This window comes from Siphateles boraxobius, unplaced genomic scaffold (genome assembly GCF_051911475.1).
Source record: "Siphateles boraxobius isolate OS27281-9 unplaced genomic scaffold, OSU_SipBor_1 84, whole genome shotgun sequence".
NCBI classification, from domain to species: Eukaryota; Metazoa; Chordata; class Actinopteri; order Cypriniformes; family Leuciscidae; genus Siphateles; species Siphateles boraxobius.
Window position 1 is genome coordinate 2,249,578 of NW_027509213.1, and position 24,488 is coordinate 2,274,065.

A 24,488-nucleotide genomic window follows, 5' to 3' on the forward strand; every position below is an offset into this window, starting at 1 on the left:
TGAAACGATGATGTCATCACCCCACGTGTTGACTAGTTAGACACGCTAAATCAGTAGCCTAACATCAACAACAACTGCGACTACATGCTTGTGTTCCTGCTTCACAAGCTACTGAGCCTCTTTTATTTCCTTATTTATTATTTAGGTCTACTTTAATGTATTTTTATTTTACTTCTTTATTTACATTTCTTTCTTATGCTATGATGCTTGAATTTTGTCTGATTAAGAATAAGATTAAGACATTTCGTATTTTGTAAGGATGGGCATTTCAAGCAAAAATAATATTCGACGATCGCTGGCAATAATTTGATTATTATTCAAAACCCGGCCCCCCCTTTAAATTTCATTCCATTACATTTCTCTGTACTGTAGGCCTACGTGTTGTAGCCATTAAAGTAAAGTTAGTTTCATATTTATGTTTAAATAATATGTTATTTTTTCCATTTCATCTATGTTGATTATATAAAAAGTGATCAGCCTATCAGCCAGTATGAGTAGCCTAATCATGCGTAATATCGAGAGACATCATTTTGACCGCTTTATTAAGTTTTGTTTTGTATAAAGCCTTTCTTTAAAGTGAATTTCGTTTTGTATAAATTGTATCTTAATATTAATCAATGTTTTAACCAATTGCCTGGATTTAATAAATAACAAATGTAGTATACCACCCCTGTGCACTGTAGATGGTATCTCAGGTGTTGAGAATATTGCTGAGATGTGGAGACAGCACTACAGGACCTTGTTTAATTGTGTTAAAAGTGATATTTATATGTCTGACAATATTGAGTGTGTTGATTTAAATTTTTTCACATGAGGTATCATGCACAATAAATAAGATAGCAGATAATAAAGCAAGTGGGTTGGATCACATCAGTGCTGAGCACATAAAATATCCCAGCATGAGGTTAGCCCCCCTTCTTGGTATCTGTTTTAATTATTTTTTAATTCATGGCTTCCTACCGGATACAATGATATCTGTATTGCTTGTACCGGTGATCAAGGATAAGTCCGGTAAGGTTGATGCTCTGATAACTACAGACCAATAGCCCTTGCCACTGTATTGTCTAAAGTTTTTGAAAGCATCCTGTTGAGCAGAGTTGTGGACATCATCCCCTCTACTGACAACCAATTTGGTTTTAAATCAAAACATGGCACAGATATGGCCATATATTCCTTAAAGGAAATTGTTAGTACGTATAGAGATAAGAACTCCTCAGTTTTAATGAGTTTTATTGATGTTTCAAAAGCTTTTGACCGTGTCAATCACTACAAGTTATTTGACAAAATGAGTAAGAGAGGTGTATCTAAATGTATTGTGAGAATTTTGTCCTACTGGTATGCCAACCAGTCTATGTTTATAAAATGGGGCCACTGTGTTTCTGCCCTTTTTGGGGTCAGGAACGGGGTCAGACAAGGTGGAATCCTCTCCCCTATTCTTTTTAACATGTATGTTGATGAGCTCTCTGTCTGTTTGAATTTGTGTAACACTGGGTGTATGATAGGTAACACTTTAGTGAATCATATTATGTATGTTGATGACCTTGTGGTCTTCAGTCCTAGCAGTGCTGGTCTTCAACAGCTTCTTAATGTTTGCTCTGACTATGGAACTGTTCATGACATGAAATTTAATACAGACAAGAGTGCGGTGATGATTTGCAGAACAAAAGAGGATAAATGTCAAATGTTTCCACCTTTTAAATCGGCAGGTAATACCTTGATAGTTTTGAGCAAATTTAAGTATCTTGGGCATCTCATAACAGACCAGTTGAAGGATGACCTTGATGTTTATAGGCAATGCTGCTCTATATATGCTCAGGTGAATAGTTTGGCTTGCAAGTTTGGTGGGTGCACAGATAGAGTGAAAGTTGCTTTGTTCAGAGCTTACTGCACTCCTCTCCACAATGCCCACTTGTGGTCTAGTTTCAGCAAATCTAGCTTGCATAAACTTCAGGTAGCTTACAATGATGCACTGAGAATTCTGCTGAGAAGACCACGCTGGTGTAGTGCCATTGAGATGTTTGTGGCTGCAGGTGTTAATACTCTGCAAGCCACATTGAGAAATGTTATGTACAAATTTATATGTCGGCTGAATAACTCAGAGAATTATATAATTGTGGCATTGACCAATATCCAGATTAGCACTACACGGTATAAGTCCAAGTTATGGAAGCATTGCTATAGTGGTCTCCTCTGAAGTTGTATTTGTTTTTTATTATATTGTATTGTATTGTGTGTACTGTCTTGTTTTTTATTTGGAGCGGTGAGTCTGTAATAAAGTTTATTAGCATATTATTATTTCAGGGAGGTGTCGGTTTTGTTGGCGGGGCTGGTGTTAGGTTCGCTCTTGCGGACGCGTCGAGGATAAATAAGGCTTCAGAGTAGTTCGAGAAATAGTTGCGCTCTGTCTCAATTGATCCACATTTATGTCCTGAAACAAAGCGTTTTTGGGGATCGACAGCTTATAAAAATGTATGTCTGGGTTATTTAGCTTGTTTGCTGTAGCCTACACCTTGTCACACAGCTGCTTTTAGACATTTTTTTTTTTGGGGGGGGGGGGCTTTTTTGACATAGTTTTTTGACAAGGAGGCAGCCTCTCGCAATGCAAAGTCAATGGAGACGGTTGGATTGTGTGGGCGTGGCAACGTTATAAGAATCAAAGGGTATAGAAGTCATTCTATACTCTTTGATAAGAATGAAACTTAGTGACTCAGCAGATCATTCATTCACCTGTTGAAACTTCATCATTCCTGCTTAAAAAAAACTCTTGATAGTGCTTGAATAGAACAGGTTTTTACATAGACAAGTGCAAACTGGGTGCTTAATGCAAATGTGTTCCTATTCACAAAATGAGATGCTTTTATGGTCGCCCATCAATGCAAATGTCCCTGTGTATAGAAGGGTCATAAACATTCTAGTACAGACGTACCAGTTCCAGACATCCCAACCAGCAAGAAGTCATTTCAGGGAGGTATCTCCTTTTGTTCGGGGGGGTTTTGGGGGTCGACAGCTTATAAAAATGTATTTCTGTGTTATTTAGCTTTTTTGCTGTACACCTTGTCACACAGCAGCTTTTAGACTTTTTTTTTTATGAGTCAGGACAAGGAGGCAGCTACTCGCAATGCGTCAATGGAGACGGTTGGATTTTGTGGGCGTGGCCTAAATACTCTGTCTCTCTGGGCTCTACAGGGCGAGGCAACGTTATAAAAATGAAACTTAGTGACTCGATCAGCAGATCATTCATTCACCTGTGGAAACTTCATCCTTCCTGCTTAAAAAACCCCTCTAGATAGTGCTTAAATAGAACAGATTTTTACATTACACTTCTGTATGTGTAGCCTAATGATGAAAATAATGCAAAAACTGTTCTAGTGCTGTACTGTCATATGAAAGATAAAGCATGGATTTACTGTTTCTTAGACAAGCATACTGTTGTTTATATAGGTAAAGACAACTGAACTGAGCAATGGTCTGTTTAGAATTTTCACTTTGTTATGCTGATCATATCTCCCTCTCCTACTTTCTAGCTTGTGAAAATGGAGTCTTTGACTGCAGCAAACACACAGTTCTCCCTCGACCTGTTCAAGAAGATCAGCGAAGGAAACGCATCAGGAAATGTGTTCTTCTCTCCTGTCAGCATCTCCTCGGCTCTGGCCATGGTGTCGCTCGGTGCAAGAGGAAACACAGCAGCTCAGATGATTAAGGTAATCTCACACAATACTTTTAAAAGAAGGTGACGGGAAAGTAGAGTAAGACAGAGGGACCAGGAAGTGATTCAAGCCTTGGCGCAACGAGTGCATGCATTCCAAATTTTAAAGTGGTCTACAATGTTTTCATTGAACTGTGTTACGGATCAACTGGGGATTATGTGGGGATACGCACGCAGATAGTTTTATCTGAATTTCCAGCAGATGTTACACAGCTACATATTCGTCACAGCGAATTTTCTACTGAGCAGATTTGAAAGCTTTCTATATTTTTGGTACATTAATGTTTGTATCCTCTGTCGCTGCTCCGCTGTATGTTTCAGACGCCGTTTAAGGGAATTTATGTTTTTTTCTTCTCATTGTCGCGAAACACAGACCACGCCCACATCATTTTGTTACAACAAAATTGAAATCGTATCTAAACGACAATTGTAACTGTCTACGTTAAATAAAGTATTTGCACTGCGCCCTTCAGTGCGTTTGTAGGCTATTCGCAGATTATGTTTGTGATGCCTGGTTTGTGGCTTAATTTTAAATTGAGCAGCAATGCATTATGGTTGAAGGAACAAGTCAATTTATGTATTTAAGCTGAGGAATGAGTTAAAGCGTACAGGACACTCCATAAATGTTCCTTAAGAGTGGAGAAAAGAGATAAGCTATAGCTATGCAAATGTAATTTTATAATTAAAGACATACAGGTAGGATCCAGTGAATAACCCACAGCATTTATTTAGGGGAATGTTCAACAAATATATACATAACATAACAGCAACAAAAACAGAAAAAAGGGCAGGACAAACGCACTACAAGCATTTAAGGCTGCTGTATTTGCCAACAGTGGAAGGTCTACCCACACAGTCCCAATGGTACCACCTTCCACATTCTGTACATTCAATCTAAGGAAGGGAGAACAAACATTAGAATAAGTTAATTGTTAAGTGAGTGGTGAGTGGATTTCAATGTATATTATACTGTAAATTGTTCTTACCCATTGCACAGTTTTTGCCTTTGTGCCTATGATGTTCTCCACACGAACGACAGAGCTGTGAAAGGTCATCTATAATATGTAGAGGCAGTCATGTCATGCCCAGAAAACTTTATAAATAAAGGTAGTCAAGGCTAAAAAAATGTAAATGATTATTTCTCACCAGTGTCTCTTGAAAGCCTTTTTGCATTTCCAGGCGCAGTAAAACAACGCCTTCCTTTTTTGAAAACGTAATTTCTGTTATGCCATACATGAATAGGTTTTATCAATAAAGACTGTAAAAATTCATACATCAATTCAAAATTCAAGTACATATAGCTTACTTTGCAAACAAATGCACCACATGATGTGGAGTCCTGTTGGGTAGGATGCACAACTGAGTGGCATCACCACCTGGAAATGTTCAGACCTTTCATCCTAAGGAAAAATCTATTAAAAAGAAGTGTGTGCAAGTGCACTCATCATTAAGCCGCAATACAGATACCTCAATGTTTTAAGAAACTTTGCATTCAATACTTGCCTTGTAGCATCCTCGCATTTGGAAATTGCTGGTTCATTAGCACCAACAGGGTCAACATACTGTATATGGATTTGGACAATTTTGGGAACATTGCCTAAAAAAACCCCTGAAAAAACCATTAACTGTCAGTAGATAATTAATCTTAAATCTGCATTACCATCTATTCATGTATCTACTTCTGTAGAAATTTAGAAAGTTACTTACTATAAATGTCCAATAGTTGTCGTTGACACAGACAGCCTCGAAAAGAACATCATAGCTGGATGGATCAAGCTACAAACAATACAATAGCAGTTTTAAAAACTGTCAATATACTAAAACACTTTGAAGTTTGTTTAAATGCAAAAACCTTTTTCAAGCGCTTTTTGCCTCCATTCCAGAGTGCAGTCATCTGGTATGAATCGATTAAATATACCCGTTTCATTCCTGACACATTTAATCGTTTTTTAAGATGGTGTAGATAACCATTCACAACCTATTTACAAAAAGAATCAAAACAAGGGCTATTGGATTGATAAAACAAGGAACCAAAACAAAAAAGGTAACCATACACAATTTGAGAATGCAACCCTACCTCACTTTCTTACCATTTGCCTGGTGCCAGACCCATCAGGTTTTTGGGTGAACAATTTGTAGGGCCCCATTTTGCTCCACAGCACATTCTGTTTCTTGCCCTCCCATATATCATCCCATACAGAAATGTAATATATGTCAATATATGTAAATTACATATAATGTCAGTGCCCATATATGTCTGGTGCCTATATGAGAATATATGCAAAATTCATATATATAAAACACATAGACATATATGAAACATATATTTCAAAATATAGCAAAATGGTCGTTTTCATGTAAGTGCCATATATTTTCCTGTATATGCACATAAATGTTAAATATAGGTAAGACGCATATATGTATATATGCATACATGTACTTATTTCAATGCATCAGTATCACATGCATGTATGTTTACATACATTTATTAAATATGTGGGAAACAAATATGTATGTCACATATTTATACGTAATGTTGTCCATATATGCAAGAAACCAATATTAATATATGCAGATATATGGTATCATATATGGATGAACTCAAATATTTTCTTCACATGTTTGTACACATAAATGTTCATATATGTTGCAGGCATATATTGTGTTCTCAGATAAGTCAAATATATGTATAGATATATGTCATGCTATTTAAAATATAAGTACATATATGGTCATATATTACATTTTTGTATGGGATGTATCACTAATATAAGCACAATGAATACAAAGTAACATTCCGAGCAATGGGACTGTGAAATATAACCAAACCACTTCATTTTTACCTTGTTCTTCCGGATATTTTGACACTGGGAAGGTGTCTGGGGAGAAAGAGTGAGTAGTTGGTGGGCCTGGGTTGATTTGTGTTTGTGCCACTGTTGCAGGGTGAGGAGGATTGGCTGGAGGAGGTCGTTGATGGGATCCATTTTTTTTGGAATGTGAGGCTCGGGCTCCACATACTTTATTAAATGATCTACGTTGAATTTTTTTTTTTTTTCCCTTTGGTTGAAACCACATCAACATGTTTGCCTTCTATTTTAACGATAGTAAATGGACCCAGCATATCTGGGTCAATTTGTCATCCCTTTCTGTTCTCCTGTCCACATTCCTAACCAACACTTTATCCCCAGCCATTAAGTTGTCCTCCTGCCCTTTTTCCATATTTCGCTTCCGTACTTTCTCCCGACTCTTTGTGATGTTCTGTTTTACAACTTCCATTGTCTCCCTCCTATCTCTCAACCCCTCAGAGAGCTCCTCACTTGCAACCACGGCTTCCACCTTTCCATGACAGATCTAAGACATTCACAATAATTATTCACATGTTTCAAGATCAAGTGTCAGTAGAAAAAAAAAAATGACACAAACCATTAACCTCATAATCCTTTGGTACCTGACATGGATATCGTGCCTCTCTCCCAAACATTAAATAGTACGGGGAAAACTTTGTTGTTAATTGTTTTTTTGTTCTTAGTGCGAACATTGTTGCATTTAGATGCAGGTTGCATGTTGATGGATTTTCCCCAACCATTTTTGTCAGGACATTAACAATCAAAAAGAAAATCATGAAATGTTCAAAAACTACAGAACATGTGCCTGTACACATGTGAATTACCTTTGAATTGTGCAATTCATTCTCTCAACAAAGCCATTTGTCTGAGGATGATAGGGAGAAACACAGACTCCTGGTGATGCCCAGTCTCTCACACAGGCTAAAATTGGTTAAAATCAGATATTTCTTATGGTCATATCCATTTATTTTGAATTGATTTTTGTTAAACCAACCTTGTTGACAAACTCTCTTCCCTTATCTGTTAAAAGATGCTGCGGTGCTCCAAATTTGTCAAAAAAGAAAAGAAAATCCAGGATGCACCCCATGACCTCTTCTGCTTTTTTTGTTTTTAGAGGATAGGCTTCAGACCACTTAGTAGAACAGTCAACCATGACGCATATATATGTGGCCATTTTCTGTTGGAGTTAACTTGCCTATCAGATCCATACCAATTAATTCCAGTGGTTCTGTGACCTGGAATGAAAATCAAATGTTTTAAACATTCAGGGCTAAGGCTATTAGAAGTTTGTTACATTTGCATTTTTATACATACAACTCTAGGATTGTAAGCCTTCTCCTTTATTGTATTTTTCCTAGCCTGACACTGAGGACACTGAGCTATCTGAAAGAAGAGAGGTGGGCCATGACCATTTTAATTGAGTTAGTTGTAGTAAAAAAAAATGTTTTTTTTGTTTTTTACAATTAACTTACCCACTTGCGAATTTTCACATCTTCTCTTTATATAATAGCGCTCCTTTCCTGAGCAGCTATCAGGATATTGGTTATCCTGCAAAAAGTTTTTGATTTCTCTAACTTTAATTTCATCCATTTGCTGTGGCGATATATGGCCTAACAACAAGACCAGTTACAATAATGACACCTTTTCATCTGTTCCTAATTGTTAGCAGATGACAACAATGAAAGTAAATGATGAGATGAATTAGGAAAGATAATATGTTTATGAGTTTCATGGTACCAGTCAAATGAAGAGAACTGGCATAATTTAAATTTATATTACATAAAAAGAGGCCCACATCCATTAAATGTTATTTATAAAACGGATAGACCATTGGGTCATATTTTTATTTAAAGAGGTCAGCAAAAAACAAAAGTAAACAATAAAGCGTTTCTTATTCTAATCGATGTTTGGGAGAGGTGCATGGTATTCATGCGACAGGTGACGAATTATTAAGAGGTTAGTGATGTATGTGAATATTAGCCATTGAGAATATCAGGCATATTTTTTAATAATTCATCATTACTATATCATAGGTTCTGCTTATTTCAGTAATAAAATGTGTGGTTGCCACTCAGTGTTGTTTACAGGACTTTAATACAAAAGACAGTGGAAGCTGGAAAAAGACCCCAGAAGTTTGTAAGAGGGATCCAACAGCATTGTTTATTTTTATTTATTAAACACGTTTTAAAGACTTTATTATGTCACCTTGAAAATGAAAACGTCATAAATGTTACATAACTCACATGAGTTGTGGGAAAATGCTGCTCTGTGTTGCAATACATTAGATTCACGACATTCAAGTTCATGCTCCTAACTGAGCATAATTCAAAGACAATATTACTATATAAGCATTTATATAAAATTCACTTCATTTAAATGGTTATGATTCTAAGAAGATGCAGTATTACATACAGAATTGTTCTCTTTTTTTATTTTAATCATTTGGAAAAAATAAAACAATTTGATCTTATAATTCAGCCAATACAAAATGTTGATTTCAGATCAGTCTAAAAACCAGAATGAACATTCCTGGGGCCTATAGCATGAAGCCGGTTTAGGTGGCTAGCCAGCTATGTTTCAGTTTAGTTTGCATCAACCCTGGGTTTTAGGGACCATGAAAGTGGTTTGGCTTTTAGCAGTGTTCATCACCATAGTAACTTACGCTCCACGGCTAACCTGGTCCGGGGCAGGTTATGTTCCAGGTAAGAGGTTGCAAACTGAACTTGGACCAATCAGCTGTGAGCAAAGTGACACATCCCTGATGCGATAAAGTCACTCCACCTGTTTCTACTCCAAATTAAAGGTCACTACATAGCAAATGATTTTTTAAGACAAAATTGTCTGTTTTTTAGTGATGCTTATTTAGAATAATAAATTTGTATGATTTAGATATTATTTATGTAATTATTATACCCTTTATCAATCACACATGTACAATTTTAGTTCATCAATTATTATTACACGGTTTAAATGAATAAATATATAAAGGTAATATAAATACGCTTTAGCATCAATAGATGAAGCTATAAAATGACTACATGTGAGCTTAAATGTTCAATTCTCTCTACACCTTTATCAGCTGTATAAAATAACTTCACAACTTTTACTTGCACTGATATACAGTAGCGATACTTTTTCTTTTAGTTGTCCTCTTTCATAGACAGCTGTTTTCTTCTTGCTGTGTAAATTTGTTTAAATTCTTACTATTTTAATACTTTTATTTAATAAGTGAATTTTGCTGCTTCTGTCCCGAGAAATTAATCTCAGTTTCACTCTTTCTCAACGTGTGATTGGCTGTTCGCTACAGATGTCACACCGAAACTCCTAAACTCAGGATCAAAGCCTGAGTTGACAAAGAAAGTTGATGATCAGCATCATGGTACCAACAAAGCCTGGTTGGATTGGTTTGTCTTTGTCAACTCTAAACTAATCCTGTAACCCTGAGTTTGTTCAACTACCATCATGGTACAAGCTTCTGGAGTCCATTGGCATAATCACACACCTTGTATAATTACAAACAAGCCCTGCAATTACAATATTAAAAGAACAAGAATTATTCCCTCTTCAAGATTGAATATTATCAAGACTTCTTTATGCAGCTGGACTCTGGAACAAAAACAAGAGGATAGAATAATAATTCATTGACCAGTCATACAGAGCAGAGTCAAAATTAGTTTTTATTTTATTTTATAAATCTGTTGAAAATGTTACAAGTTCATGAGATAGCTACCTTCATGACCCTATAAGCATAACTGCTTTATGTCCAGGGAAATGGATACAAAGGTTGTACAAGCAAGAGATCTAAGATAATAAAATCAGCAGAGTAAAATAAAATGACAAGTGTTTTTATATAAATATAATAGATCCATTATAAAATTAAAGGCTATGCACAGATCAATAAATACAACTTGTTGAAAAAATGTAAATTACTTTGCAATTCATGTTTTCTTTAGTTATCCAAGGCCTATTGCAAATTTAACAAATTCCACATCTGTTGTTATTTGTGATTAGAACACAAGACAACACACTAAGGACGAAATAGTAGGCTATACAGTAATATATGAGACGTTTAAATTCGTACATATCTTCTGAACCTTCTGAAGTGCGCTGACAAGTCTGCTCATCCATTGAAACTGAATGCCCCATGTTAATATAGGCGTGCTTTCTGAGCTTGACGCTCAAACATGTTAAACTTCTTTGAAATTGCGTCAAATACGCAGGAATATACACTACAAAAACAAATCCCTTTATTATGCATGCCAGTGTGTATACAATACAACTGGTGAAACATTCGTTTTTAACTTAATCAGTGATCCGTGAATGGCATGTGACGAATCTGTAGCCGTCTAACATCTGCTGGAAATCCAGGTAAAACTATCTGCGTGCACACACGTTCCCCCAGTTAACATTATCCCCAGTTGATCCGTAACAACTGCATTGTTTTATTGTTTTGTAATAAACCTACAACAAACAAACACAATAAAGATTATTACCTCCATATCGGAGTATTGCACTGTCCTGTGATTATACATAAATATAAATAAAGCGTGTTGAATGAAGTATGAATGTAAGCTGTACGTACTACATCCGCCATGTTGTTTCTGTCATGTGATCTACCAGCGTCAGTTGCATCGCTTCACTACCATTCATAAATCTTCTGTCCCGTGGCCTCATGGGATAGTAAAGTGTCCAACGAATGCGCATTTCAGAATCTCGGAAGTAGTTGGTGATCCATGGGGGACTTTTCGTATTCTGTTTTTCAAATATTGTGCATACTACTCTTTTGGCGAAGGCAAGTATTCGATTTCAGATGCACTGCGTGTAATTTGAGTTCCAGGCATGGCATAAACAGTAAAGTATCAGCAATTTAATCACTCTTTCCACTCAATTATCAAAGGCCTGAGGGCCAAAATCAACAAATGTGTTTTACATCATCACTTCTTCATTGTCTTTTCTAGTACATTTTAAACTATTTTAATGAGCATTTGACAAGTGCACTCACAATTTTTTGAAGTGATCTTTATTAATTGTACCATAACAATGCTGTGTAGGTCCTGGGCTTCAACAATGAACCACCAATGATCCAGCAAACCCAGAAACCTCGAACACCTGCTGAACTCAAGGTTTCGTATGAATATTTACATCAAACACTAACCCAGTTAAAGGACAAGTTCGGTATTTTACACTTAAAGCCCTGTTTTAAGATCGTTTCTGATGAAATAGAACAGTTACTATTGAAATTTGGACACATGCTGCTGTCCCGAGAATTTTCGGGATCTTAAAACAGGGCTTTAAGTGTAAAATACTGAACTTGTCCTTTAACAGGGAACGTTCTCAGAACTTTAGCTAACATTCTGTCAAGGTTCTGTTGCATGAACAGCTGTATTTACTGTAGAGATGCATGTATCCTTTGGGTTCGTCTGATTCAACTGATTAAATCTGATATTGTTGATGCAAACAGAAATGTCCAGAGGAAAAACCTGAGGACCAAATTCATTCCAGCTTCAACAAGTTCATGAGTGAGCTGAACAAACCAGGAGTCCCGTATGTGTTGAGTCTTGCCAACCGCCTCTACGGAGAGCAATCCTACCAGTTTGTTGAGGTAAGACTCGGTTTATTCACTGGAGGTTCTAGTGAATAAACTCGAATATCATTTGCACCTACATCGATTTGCTGTATTACAGAAATTCCTCAATGACGCAAAAAGCTACTATGAAGCCGGACTGGAGAAGGTGGACTTCCAGAACGAATCAGAGGCTGCTCGTGTCAACATCAACAAATGGGTGGAGAAAAAAACACAAGGTGAAATCCAGCATAAACTTATTCTCAATTTGAATCTTACTCTACACTCTTAAGGTGATGATACACAGGGCAACTTTTTGAGCAATGTTGCTGGGCAATCTTGCCGAGCGATTGTTGCTTGGGCACTTTCCCATTGAAAATGGGCAATACATTTCTATCTGGATAATTTAGATTGGTCGTGGACCCTGTGTCTCATCTGGTTGCCCGTTGACGGCAACATTGTCCAGAAACATTGCTCAAAAAGTTGCCCTGTGTATCATCACCTTTACAAATAAAACTTTTTTCATGTTTTTTGCAGCATTTTAGATTCAGCAAAATTGTCATTTCAAGGGCCATGTTTGGCTTCATGGGTTCTTGAGTTGAGATATACGGTAAAAATATCAAACCAACCAGTTCAAATCACTGCTCAAAATAAATGTCCATTTGTATTTTAGAGAAGATCAAGGACTTGCTGCCACAGGGAGCCATCGATGGGATGACGAAACTGGTTTTGGTGAATGCCATCTACTTCAAGGGAAACTGGGAGGAGAAATTCCCAAAGGAATCCACCAGTGATGAGCAGTTTAAGCTGAACAAGGTGGGATTTCATGCTCTTTTTAAAAATATTTTTAACAGTCATGATAAAATCTGAGGGTTTATAATGTGTTTCCATTTATGTTTGGCAGAATCAAACTAAACCAGTGAAGATGATGCATCAAAAGGAGGAGTTTCCTCTGGCCTTCCTCCCAGAGATCAACAGTCAAGTTCTGGAGCTGCCGTATGTCGGGAAGAATCTCAGTATGTTGATCATCCTTCCTAACGAAATGGAAGACGACACCACTGGCCTTCAGAAGGTGATTTGAATGCTTAATTAGCCAGCCATGACCAGTCAGATGTTTACTTGTAGAACAGTTTTCATTTTGACTATTTCAACTATTCATCTGACATGGCTCTCTTATTATCCAGCTTGAAAAGGCACTGACCTACGAGAAGCTCATGGAGTGGACCAATCCAGAAGTCATGTCTCAAGAAGAGGTTCAAATATCTCTGCCCAGATTCAAGATGGAGGAAAAATACGACATGAAGAGTCTTCTGATCAGCATGGGAATGGAGGATGTTTTCGACATGCAGAAGGTGAATCTTTCAAGCATGACCTCCAACAACGACCTGGTGGTGTCGGAGGTGATCCATAAAGCCTTTGTTGAAGTCAACGAGGAAGGAACCGAAGCGGCAGCAGCCACCTTCGCCGACGTGGTTGCAGATTGTTATATCAAACCGCAGATCTTCAACGCAGACCATCCTTTCCTTTTCTTCATCCGACACAATCCAACCAAGAGCATTTTGTTTTACGGGCGCTTCTGCTCTCCATGAATGAGTCCTGCTGCATGAGACACTTCCAGCTAGTTTAGGTGATGATCTGGTTAAAATAAGTAGGAGAGACTCAGGACAACTACTACAAATCAACCTGTCATAGTTTGGTTTAAGAAACATTGATATGTGCCAACAGATCAGTACCTATTGCAATTTACTGGAAAAAGACTTAGTATAATAGTATAAAATTGTACAAAATTTATTTAGCTTCAAACACAAATTAATCCTACTGGTACCTATAATTATAATGCTATAATTATTTTAAATACATTAATTTCTAATCATTTTAGATCAGGGTTATTATCTTTAACTAAAACCATAAATTTTACTTGAAATAAAATAAACATTAACTGGCATAAAACAAAATAGAAAAAAAGCTTTATTTCAGCTAGTTGTGAAGGCAACATTTCTAATTTAGTTTAACCCATACTTAAGGACATAAGTACTTAAGTACTTATGTCCTTTCGATTTCTTACAGGTTGAGTTGTTGTTGCCCATTACACACTAGCATTCTGCTAATGTACGCTGATTGGTCAGTGAAGGACTGATTACGACCAGAGATCCCGCTTGATGGCATCGTGGCATCCGAAGCGTGACCAGAATGTGTGTGTATTTTCGGCGTGGTCTTTTAAAACAACAAAACAAAAACTCTTCTAGCAAGTGTATTTACCTGTGTCAGCTGTGTTGTCGATGCCTCGAGAGAAAAGAAAGTGCAGAGCGCGAAAGCACCAAAGTGACTGAAGGATTGCCGGAAAGCAGTATCTCTGGTCGTACAATGTGTATGACGTCATTGATATTTTAAAAGACTTTTTAAAGCAAATAAGTGACTCTAACTAACCTTGTAAAATGGATTATCAAATATGTCAACCTGAAATGACTACTCAGAAAACTTGAAACATTAGGATCACTTTATTGACCACATAGCCACAAAACGATAACACAAATAAAACTATTTTAATTATTTTAAGTGCAATATTCTCGAAAAGGAGTGTAATAAAAACAGAAACTAAAAAGTAGAAATTAATATCAAAGAAATGAAAGATGCAAGAAAAAAAACTTTGATCACTTTATTGATCACATAGCCACAACCCAATTACAAAACTAAAACAATTCCTAATTTTAAGTGCAATATTCTCTAAAAGGTATGTAATAAAATCAAACTAAAAATTAGAAACAAATTAGAAAAATTAGATGTAGGGCTGCAACAACGAATCGATGAAATCGATCAAAATCGATTATTAAAATAATTGGCAACGAATTTCATTATCGATTCGTTGTGTCGCGCGATTATTACGCCGGTCGATAATTCGTAGAGATGTTTGAGTATAAATAAAAAAAAGTTGAGTGCGAAGCGGAGCAGGGGCCCGTTCTTCGTACGTCGCTAACTCAGTTAGCTGGATTTGATTGTTGACGATTTAGCATTATCTTGGAGTGTTTGGTTCTTCGAATTTCATGCTAGACTTGCTGTCATAGCAACAGGTGCGTTAGCTTGAACCTGCTCGCGAGCAGGCTTATTTCATGTAAACAGGATTAGATCGCGGCTTAAGCAGAGGTGATATGGGAAGTCTTTAAACGCAGCGCGATAGTGTACTTTTTTTAGATATATAATTTTTCACAAGACTCGTGAGGATGTCGTTTACATCATACATTTTTTGGAAACACACATTAAATGTTCGACTCGTCGGAGTTGGCCTTTAATAACAGCACAAACTGTGTGCATTGTCCTGAGATTCTTTGCGAGTGGCTCTTTCATCCAGAGATGCGGAGAACTTGAAAAGTGCTGTCTGTTGTGCGATTCGCAAAGTTTACCTGGCGCTCAAGCAGTTTTTAGGGGGGTTTTGTGGCATTTCCAAGCCACTTAATACCCAAGGTTGAATTTGTAGGCTATAGCAGTTTTTTTGTTTTGTTTTTTTGCCAACGCAGGTACATTATAATTTTTAATGAAGCTCATGCAATCATGACCATGCCGATTAATATGACACAGTATGTCCCTCAGGCTTCCCTAATGTGATTGGTGCCATAGACTGCGCACACAGTGCAGTGAAGGGGATTCTGTGAACCGAAAGGGGGATCACAATGTAAATGTGTAGGCTAGTTACTATAGCGATTCTTAATATTTCATATTATTAATATTATATCAAATTTTAAAAAAAGGCAGTTGACAGACTAAAATCTCTTAGACGATGTGTGACTATGTTACATATCACAAATGTGGAAGCAAAATGGATCTGTGCATGACTCAATAATTTTCAGAGATTCACATTATGCACATTATTTGAATGTGGTAAGGAAAAATATAAATATCAAGCTCACTGTGTTATATAAACAAAGGCAAACAGGTGTTTTATGACCCCATTCCCTGACCCAAACCCCAGACCAGTTACAATGCAGCTCTAGCCAGGACAAGGGCACACAATGAAATTAACTTTGGCCAACTATTGCACCTGACAGGGCCTGTGACATTGCATGTGCCATATTACACAACATTTGCCACTATCAGGAAAAAAAAAAAAAAACATTTCATTAATAAAAGACAAGACAAAAATGGTTAGTTCCTTGAGTTTTATTTCAATTGTTCTTTGTAAAGAAAATTTTGCCTGCAATAAGAGATATTATGCAAGGTACTCTGTGTGAAGTAATATTAGCTCTTACTCTGAAGTTCCTATGAAGAAACTCTATCTCTTGTGCCAGTTTTTTTCTCTTTAAGTTGTCAAGTTTTTTTCAAAATACTCTATTTTCTAGGGGTGGGGTGGTGGGGCAGGGGGACTTGGGGTAAACCTGTCAACACAAGCCTTATGCAACAAACATTAAAAGGAAAAGTACAACACTGGCCACCTCTGTATCACTGCTTTGTGCAGACTCTTCTGTAGATGTGGACTCCTGCAACTCATATTGCATTCAGAAATAATAGGTAACTCAAGTGTAAATGAAGTAAAGTTATTTAAGCACTTACAGATACTTTCTCCAAAAGACAGTCATCTGAGTGGGTTTCTTCACTGTCCTGTGCATTCGGGAAAAATGGGCATTATAAAGTGTTGTACTTTCTTCCCTTTTGATGTAAAGTTAGAAAAAGTCTTCCTGCACATGCTTTAGCCAACACTTTCTGGGAACAGATAAAAGTGTTGGTGTATTGTTTAAAACTGCACAAAAGAGGAAAACACAATTTCATTGCAATGAAGTACACTGGGGGGAAATGTGATCAATAACTCATGGCAATTTTTTTTTTTTAAATTAACTATTCACAATTGTTTCACAAGTCAAAGCAATTCATTACTACTCAACGTTTAACAGTTGATATGACTGGACCAGCCATTGGGCTTATAGGCCTACTTAATTTAATGCAGCAACTAATTATTTTACAGTGTACTAGGATCATTTAATGCTCATTTACCAGTAATGAAGGTGTTGCTGCGACTGGCCTCTGGGTCTGAGGAAGAGCTGAACACAGGGATGCCCTCCACAATGGGTCGGTTCACATTTTACCCAAGGGTCAGCTCTTCTGCCTGGGTATAACGTGGGGGTGCAGGACCACCACCTGTTTGTTTTTCTTTTAATTTTTTCTCAGCTTTTTTCTTGGTTGCTTTTATAAACAGGCAAACATTTATTAGCAGTGCCTTATACGTACAAATTACCATTAAGTAGAATATTCTAGTAATTTACTTTTACTTGTTCCCATGTTCTAGTAGTGGGTGGGTGATGACTGACATTACAATGAACAAAGTTATTAATTATTTAGATGTTAAAATACAAAAATCTATATGTAATAGGCTAAGTGATAAAAACATCTAACATGGTCACTACACACTTCATTTGATAGCCTACTTTTTGCCAGCCCTCTCTCCTGGCTTTTGCACATTTGAGGTTAAAACTTTTAATTAAGTTTTCAAATTCTGCATTTCCTTCAAGCAATAACTCTTGCTCTGCTGCGGTGAAAAACTGAGCGCGCTCTCTGGCCACGGTGAACAGCCAATAGCAACGTTGCAGAGCAATGTTTCTACTATCGATACTATCCCCTTTTAAACCAACGCATGAACGCGCAATTATCTCAGATACCTCAATCAGCGATACTAATCATAAACAACAGGTGTGTTCGAAGAACCCAATTAGCCGGATCACGATTAGCAGCACGATGATATCATCTTGGATGTCTCATTTGATCTCGGATGTTTTAAGCAACGTACGAAGAACGGGCCCCAGATCTGTGAGGCACCGGACTGGACAAAAGCGAAGCGAACTCCCCGAGCGAGACCGTGCGTGCCCGAGATCGTGCAAGAGACCGAGTGTGTCTGCGCGCGAGCGACAGTGCGCGAAAGAGACCGAGTGTGTCATAATTACTATATAAGAGGCATGGAAGTTCGATAAATGGACAACAATATAAATAAAAACAACAATTAAATTATTATCACTGAATTAGCAGAATGTGATTTGAATCAGATAGACAGAAGATGAAAACAAGGGGAATATTTTTTCCACAATTTGCAGCACTGGATTTTTCAATCTTTAATCTAAATTACTCAGAGAAACTGAAAGGATGAGCTGAAAAATACCTCAGCCTACACTCTGACATGGGCAAATCAGGTAACGCTGTCGAAAACGCCCCTCGTTTATGGCCTCGCCCACTGATCTGGTAACTCCTAATACTGTCCTGCAGAGACCTATATTTGCTTATTCCTCTGAGAACTTCAAAGCAGACCACTTGAGGTAAATTATCTTGAATGATTTAATTGATTTGCAATGCCTAGTTTGATGAGAAGAATTATTATTAATATTTCAGTAAAGTTCATTAAATCTATTCTATTGTTAGTGTGGTCTTTAAACTTATGACCTGTGTATGGACTGACAAAGGTGTTACATGAGGAAGCAATTTGACAACAATGCAGTAAATATTTTAGGTGCATCAAAAAGCGTGCTCGTTAACCAGCAGACAAGCTAATCCAGCACAAATTAGTGCATAAAAGGTCACCAAAATGAAGTATTTGAACCTCATAATTAAATACAAAAGGAGGAGAAAACCTGCAAAAAGGTCCACTTTTTGAAAAAAAGAACCCCCCTCTCAATAGGCTACGGACCTGGTGTTGGGGCGATGGGGGCAGGTGGGGCTTGAAAATTCCCCATCGTCCAAAGTGGGGAATGACCGAAAAAGTTTGAGAACCACTGACTTAGAGGTTAAACCTGTGAGAGAGAAATCGGTAGCAGAAGACAGAAGCAGGAATTCAGCATCTGTGTGGAGGGGGAATCACGTATACTTTCAAATCTACTTAAATAGGACTTTCGTGGTTAATATTGTTTATGCCAGTGTTTCTTACATTTCCTTCAACGTCAGAAAGGTCTTTCAGATTTGTAAAGTCTTTCTGTTTTTTTACTGTAGAGCCCACATTTCCCACTTCATCGTCATTACTTACTGAAAGAGCTTGAGCCATCTGTGATTAGAAATTTTCAATTATTGACAAGAAACAAATTCCTAGTCCTCATATATCCATCTTTCTAATAGACCTGGCATTGCAGACAATGAATATTGCTGGCTCTGTGACAAATTGCTATAAATGTTCCTCTATTGTAAGTTGCTTATGATAAGAGGGTCTGATAAATTATTTACAAAAAATGTAAATAAAAAATCCTAAAATGTAATCAATGGTGGACTGCAGTTACTGTAGATTACCAGTTTACGCTGTGATCGAGTCAGTGGGTTGCCCCAGCAAACTTTAGTAGGTTTTATCATGTTTAGCCCCGATCTCATCAGCATAACAGCATAATCACATCAAATGCATAGATGCTAATCCAATCAGCCAAACTATTCAATGACTGGGACAGGGGGCTCCAAGAGCCATTAAAGACAAAGGGTGAAAGTCTCAGTAATCTGACTCATTTAACTTACAATAGAGAGAACAGGACTGGCAGGAATCTCTTGCTGGAAACTTTGCTTAACAGCTGATATCATCATCATAACCGTTAATGCTCATTTCAGTGCAATCTACTTTCTCAGTTTATATACGATTGTATTGGAAGCTAGACTTAACTGCAAATGTGTTGTTTCTAGACCAACACATTTCAGGACCTCTGTTCTCTCTCTAAAAACACAATAAAGACATGTATAGTAAATGTGTATGGCCAAATAAAAATCAAGATTCAAGGTGTATGTAATGAACTTCCCTACAACAAAACGTCCAAGCAAATCTTTTTGGAGGTTCACAATAGTTTTTGAGTGGGCCTTTTGGATTTTTGTACGCATTGATTTGTTTTTCTTCATTTTGAATGTACAAAATATTTCTGACAAGAAACATGTGAGTGGTGGGAGACATCATTATTCAGGTCTCGCACATCCTTAGAATTAGACTTGAATTTTGAATTGAATTGAATTTGTCATGGGAAGGCATAGTGATCTGAGGATCCAGTCACTGGATGGCAATTGACTTCATCAAACTTCTTTACATTCAACCAAGGTACAGTACTGTCAGTAGGTGTACAAATGTAGTGTGTAATGGTGTAATGGATGTGGAAAGACACACTCACACGTGGGCTTCTTTGTACTTGCCTTTATCTTTTTGAATAGAAAAAAGTACAAATCACTTTGGCTGAAGAGAAACTACAGACATTCATAAGATCACAGCAGCGACTTTGGAATCTGATGCCGTACAGCCAAACGCGTATGATTCATATTAAACAACTAATAACAGTATACATGAAAACTGTAACAATATCCCTGTAATTAATAATACAGTGTACTAGTAAAGGACAAATATTTGTTGACAATAACAGGAAACCATAAATTGCTAAATACCAATAGTTAACATTTATAACTAAATAAACACGAAAGCAAGATACTTTTTATTTGAAAAAAGTACATAGACAATAAGACAGACAATAACTACAAGAAATTAACTCGTTCACACTTGTGTGACGTGGAAAATCAGTACATATTATAACAATCTCAAGTTTGTTTGCCTGCCTTCTGTTTGAGATCCCTTTTTAGTTATTAAAGGACTTTGTACCTGAATCTTCATCTTTCTGTGTATTCCTGCTACAAACCTTTACACCAATCTTTAGTTTAAACTGATAATTGTTTGTTTTACTTGCGTTAAATTAAATTAGTTAAACATCAAATTATGCAAAATATAAGATGGTAAATATTTAATTGATGATTTGTAAATACAATACAACAGTACAATATATAGGGTATGATTTTACCCCAAAAGTCAAGATATTGACACAAAATGACAACTTCAAATCCACATTACACTGCCTGGAGTCCATTTGCTTCTCTTTGCTTTCGACAGTCTAAAAAATTACCTCAGATTTCTTTGTAAAATCTATTTATACAGTCAATCTCAAAGATCTTTCCCATTTTACATGTGTTGTGTGTGTTTTTCGCGGCCTTCACGCTGAAAACCAATGCTACTACTTAGACTTTTGCCACTCAGTGGGCGTAACCAGTCACTCCGGCCGACAGTGACGTCACACGCATATCCTCTCATTGTTGGGTAACCCGAGGTATTTTACAGAAGGGCTGGAATTGATTTAGAGGATGGGCTCCACAGGGCGAGGCAACATTTATAAGAATGACACTTAGTGACTCAGTTGGTCATTCATTCACCTCCGACAGAAGGGGAAACTTCATCGTTCCTGCTAAAAAAGGTAGTGATTGAATATAACAGATTTTTACATTACAGTTCTATATGTGTAATGATGAAAATGATGCAAAAAATACGGTTCTATAACTGTACTATTTTAACAAAAATGATGTCATATGAAAGATAAAGCATGGATTTACTGTTTCTTAGACAAGCATGTGATGTTTACATAGGTAATGACAACTGAACTGAGCAATGCTCTGTTTGAGATTTTCACATTGTTATGCTGATCATATCTCCCTCTCCTACTTTCTAGCTTGTGAAAATGGAGTCTTTGACTGCAGCAAACACACTGTTCTCCCTCGACCTGTTCAAGAAGATCAGCGAAGGAAACGCATCAGGAAATGTGTTCTTCTCGCCTGTCAGCATCTCCTCGGCTCTGGCCATGGTGTCGCTCGGTGCAAGAGGAAACACAGCAGCTCAGATGATTAAGGTAATCTCACACAATATACTTTTAAAAGTGGTGATGGGAAAGTAGACTGTAAATGAATCACTCTTTCCACTCAATTATCAAAGGCCTGAGGGCCAAAATCAACAAAGAATGTATTTGACATCATCAGTTCTTAATTGACTTTTCTAGTACATTTTAAACTATTCTAATGAGCATTTGAGAAATACACTCACAATATGTTGAAGTGATCTTTATTAATTCTACCATAACAATGCTGTGTAGGTCCTGGGCTTTAACAATGAACCACCAACACCTGCTGAACTCAAGGTTTCGTATGAATATTTACATCAAACACTAACCCAGTTAACAGGAAACATTATCAGAACTTTAGCTAACATTCTGTCAAGGTTCTGTTGTATGAACAGCTATATTTACTGTAGAGATGCATGTATCCTTTGGGTTCGTCTGATTCAACTGATTAAATCTGATATTGTTGATGCAAACAGAAATGTCCAGAGGAAAAACCTGAGGACCAAATTCATTCCAGCTTCAACAAGTTCATGAGTGAGCTGAACAAACCAGGAGTCCCGTATGTGTTGAGTCTTGCCAACCGCCTCTACGGAGAGCAATCCTACCAGTTTGTTGAGGTAAGAATCGGTTTATTTACTGGAGGCTCTGGAAATGTACTCAACTTGTTAACACCTTAATTGGTTTGCTATGTAACAGAAATTCCTCAATGATGCAAAAAGCTACTATGAAGCCGGACTTGAGAAGGTGGACTTCCAGAACGAATCAGAGGCTGCTCGAGTCAACATCAACAAATGGGTGGAGGAAAAAACACAAGGTGAAATCCAGCATAAACTTATTCTCAATTTGAAACTTATTCTACACTCAAATTAACCTTTCTAATGTTTTTTGCAACACTTTAGATTCAGCTAAATTGTCTTTTCAAGGGCCATGTTTGGCTTCATGGGTTCTTGAGTTGAGATGTATAGTAAAAATATCAAACCAGTTCAAATCACTGATCAAAGTGAACAATGTCCATTTGTATTTTAGAGAAGATCAAGGACTTGCTGCCACAGGGAGCCATCGATGGGATGACAAAACTGGTTTTGGTGAATGCCATCTACTTCAAGGGAAACTGGGAGATGAAATTCCCAAAGGAATCCACCAGAGATGGGCAGTTTAAGCTGAACAAGGTGGGATTTCATGCTCTTTTAAAAAGATATTTGTAACAGTCATGATGAAATCTGAGGGGTTATAATGTGTTTCCATTTATGTTTGTCAGAATCAAACTAAACCAGTGAAGATGATGTATCAAAAGGAGAGGTTTCATCTGGCCTTCATCCCAGAGATCAACAGTCAGGTTCTGGAGCTGCCGTATGTCGGGGAGAATCTCAGTATGTTGATCATCCTTCCTAACGAAATGGAAGACGACACCACTGGCCTTCAGAAGGTGATTTGAATGCTTAATTAGCCAGCCGTGACCAGTCAGATGTTTACTTGTTGAACAGTTTTCATTTTGACTATTTCAACTATTCATCTGACATGTCTCTCTTATTATCCAGCTTGAAAAGGCACTGACCTACGAGAAGCTCATGGAGTGGACCAATCCAGAAGTCATGCGTCAACAAGATGTTGTAATATCTCTGCCCAGATTCAAGATGGAGGAAACCTACGACATGAAAAGTCTTCTGATCAGCATGGGAATGGAGGATGTTTTTGACGAGAAGAAGGTGAATCTTTCAGGCATGTCCTCCAACAACGACCTGGTGGTGTCGAAGGTGATCCATAAAGCCTTTGTTGAAGTCAACGAGGAAGGAACCGAAGCGGCTGTAGCCACCGGCGTCGTCATAATGACACGGTGTTTGATCATCCCGCAGGTCTTCAACGCAGACCATCCTTTCCTTTTCTTCATCCGACACAATCAAACTAAGAGCATTTTGTTTTACGGACGCTTCTGCTCTCCATGAGTGATTCCTGCTGCATGAGACGCTTCCAGCTAGTTTAGGTGATGATCTGGTTAAAATGAGTAGGGGAGACTTGAGACAACTACTACAAATCATCCTGTCATGTTTTGGTTTAAGAAAGATTGATATGAGCCAACAGATCAGTACCTATTGCAATTTACAGGAGAAAGACTTACTAAATAAATAGTATTAAATTGTTTCAAATTTTACATGGTACTAAAATTATTTTGCTTCATACACAAATTAATTCTTCTAGTGTATTTCCTAATAGCTTAATTTCGGCTAGTTTCGTATGCAGCATTTCTTTTCATTTAGTTTAACTTGAAAATGTTTTAAATAAAAAGGAAAATATTAACAAAAACTATAACAGTATATGAATGATACTAAAATATCAACTGCATGGATGCTTTTTATTGAAATGATGTGAATTCGACATTGTAAAGATTTAAACTTTCCATTGAGCATTATCATTTATATAAATAGCGCTGCTATCACTCTAAACATAAACCTCAAAACATTTAACTTTGAAAAAAAAGATGTACTGATGGTTATGAAAATTTTTCTGTTTATGATTAAAGAAATGAAATGCACTGCAGTTGTCCTGAGTCTCATTCAGGTTGTGGTTTTGGACGGGTCTCTTCATGCTACGCTACTGTATATGTAATGTGATCAAATCTGTTAGTTTACATAAACATATATGTTGTTTCTTGCACTACACAAGGCTCTATTATACAAGTCAAATTATGTGTTTGCATTCACTGTAACCGTATATTAAACGAATATTTACAATTCTTG

At 37.1% G+C, this 24,488-nt stretch overlaps 2 protein-coding genes across 5 annotated transcripts in view; both read left to right on the forward strand.

Moving 5' to 3' along the window:
- LOC143730989 (leukocyte elastase inhibitor-like) overlaps positions 1-16,249 on the forward strand; it is a 58,157-nt gene extending 41,908 nt beyond the window's left edge. For 2 of the 4 annotated variants that reach the window (XM_077221617.1, XM_077221618.1), the window contains exons 2-6: positions 12,014-12,154; positions 12,237-12,354; positions 12,789-12,931; positions 13,020-13,187; positions 13,300-16,249. In XM_077221617.1, the coding sequence (XP_077077732.1) occupies positions 12,014-12,154; positions 12,237-12,354; positions 12,789-12,931; positions 13,020-13,187; positions 13,300-13,704 (975 nt within the window). In that variant the 3' untranslated portion in view covers positions 13,705-16,249. Of the gene's footprint in view, positions 1-2,924; positions 2,969-3,167; positions 3,442-3,524; positions 3,702-11,603; positions 11,676-12,013; positions 12,155-12,236; positions 12,355-12,788; positions 12,932-13,019; positions 13,188-13,299 lie in introns of those variants that run through there. The other 2 variants (XM_077221613.1, XM_077221612.1) reach the window with 2 other exon arrangements.
- A 5,271-nt stretch (positions 16,250-21,520) lies between these two features.
- LOC143730993 (leukocyte elastase inhibitor-like) lies at positions 21,521-24,283 on the forward strand. Its single transcript, XM_077221622.1, has 7 exons — positions 21,521-21,765; positions 22,006-22,050; positions 22,230-22,370; positions 22,450-22,567; positions 22,780-22,922; positions 23,012-23,179; positions 23,292-24,283. Exons 1-7 carry the CDS (start codon positions 21,598-21,600, stop codon positions 23,694-23,696), a joined length of 1,188 nt encoding a protein of 395 aa, XP_077077737.1. The 5' UTR covers positions 21,521-21,597; the 3' UTR covers positions 23,697-24,283.
- Positions 24,284-24,488: the final 205 nt, after the last annotated feature.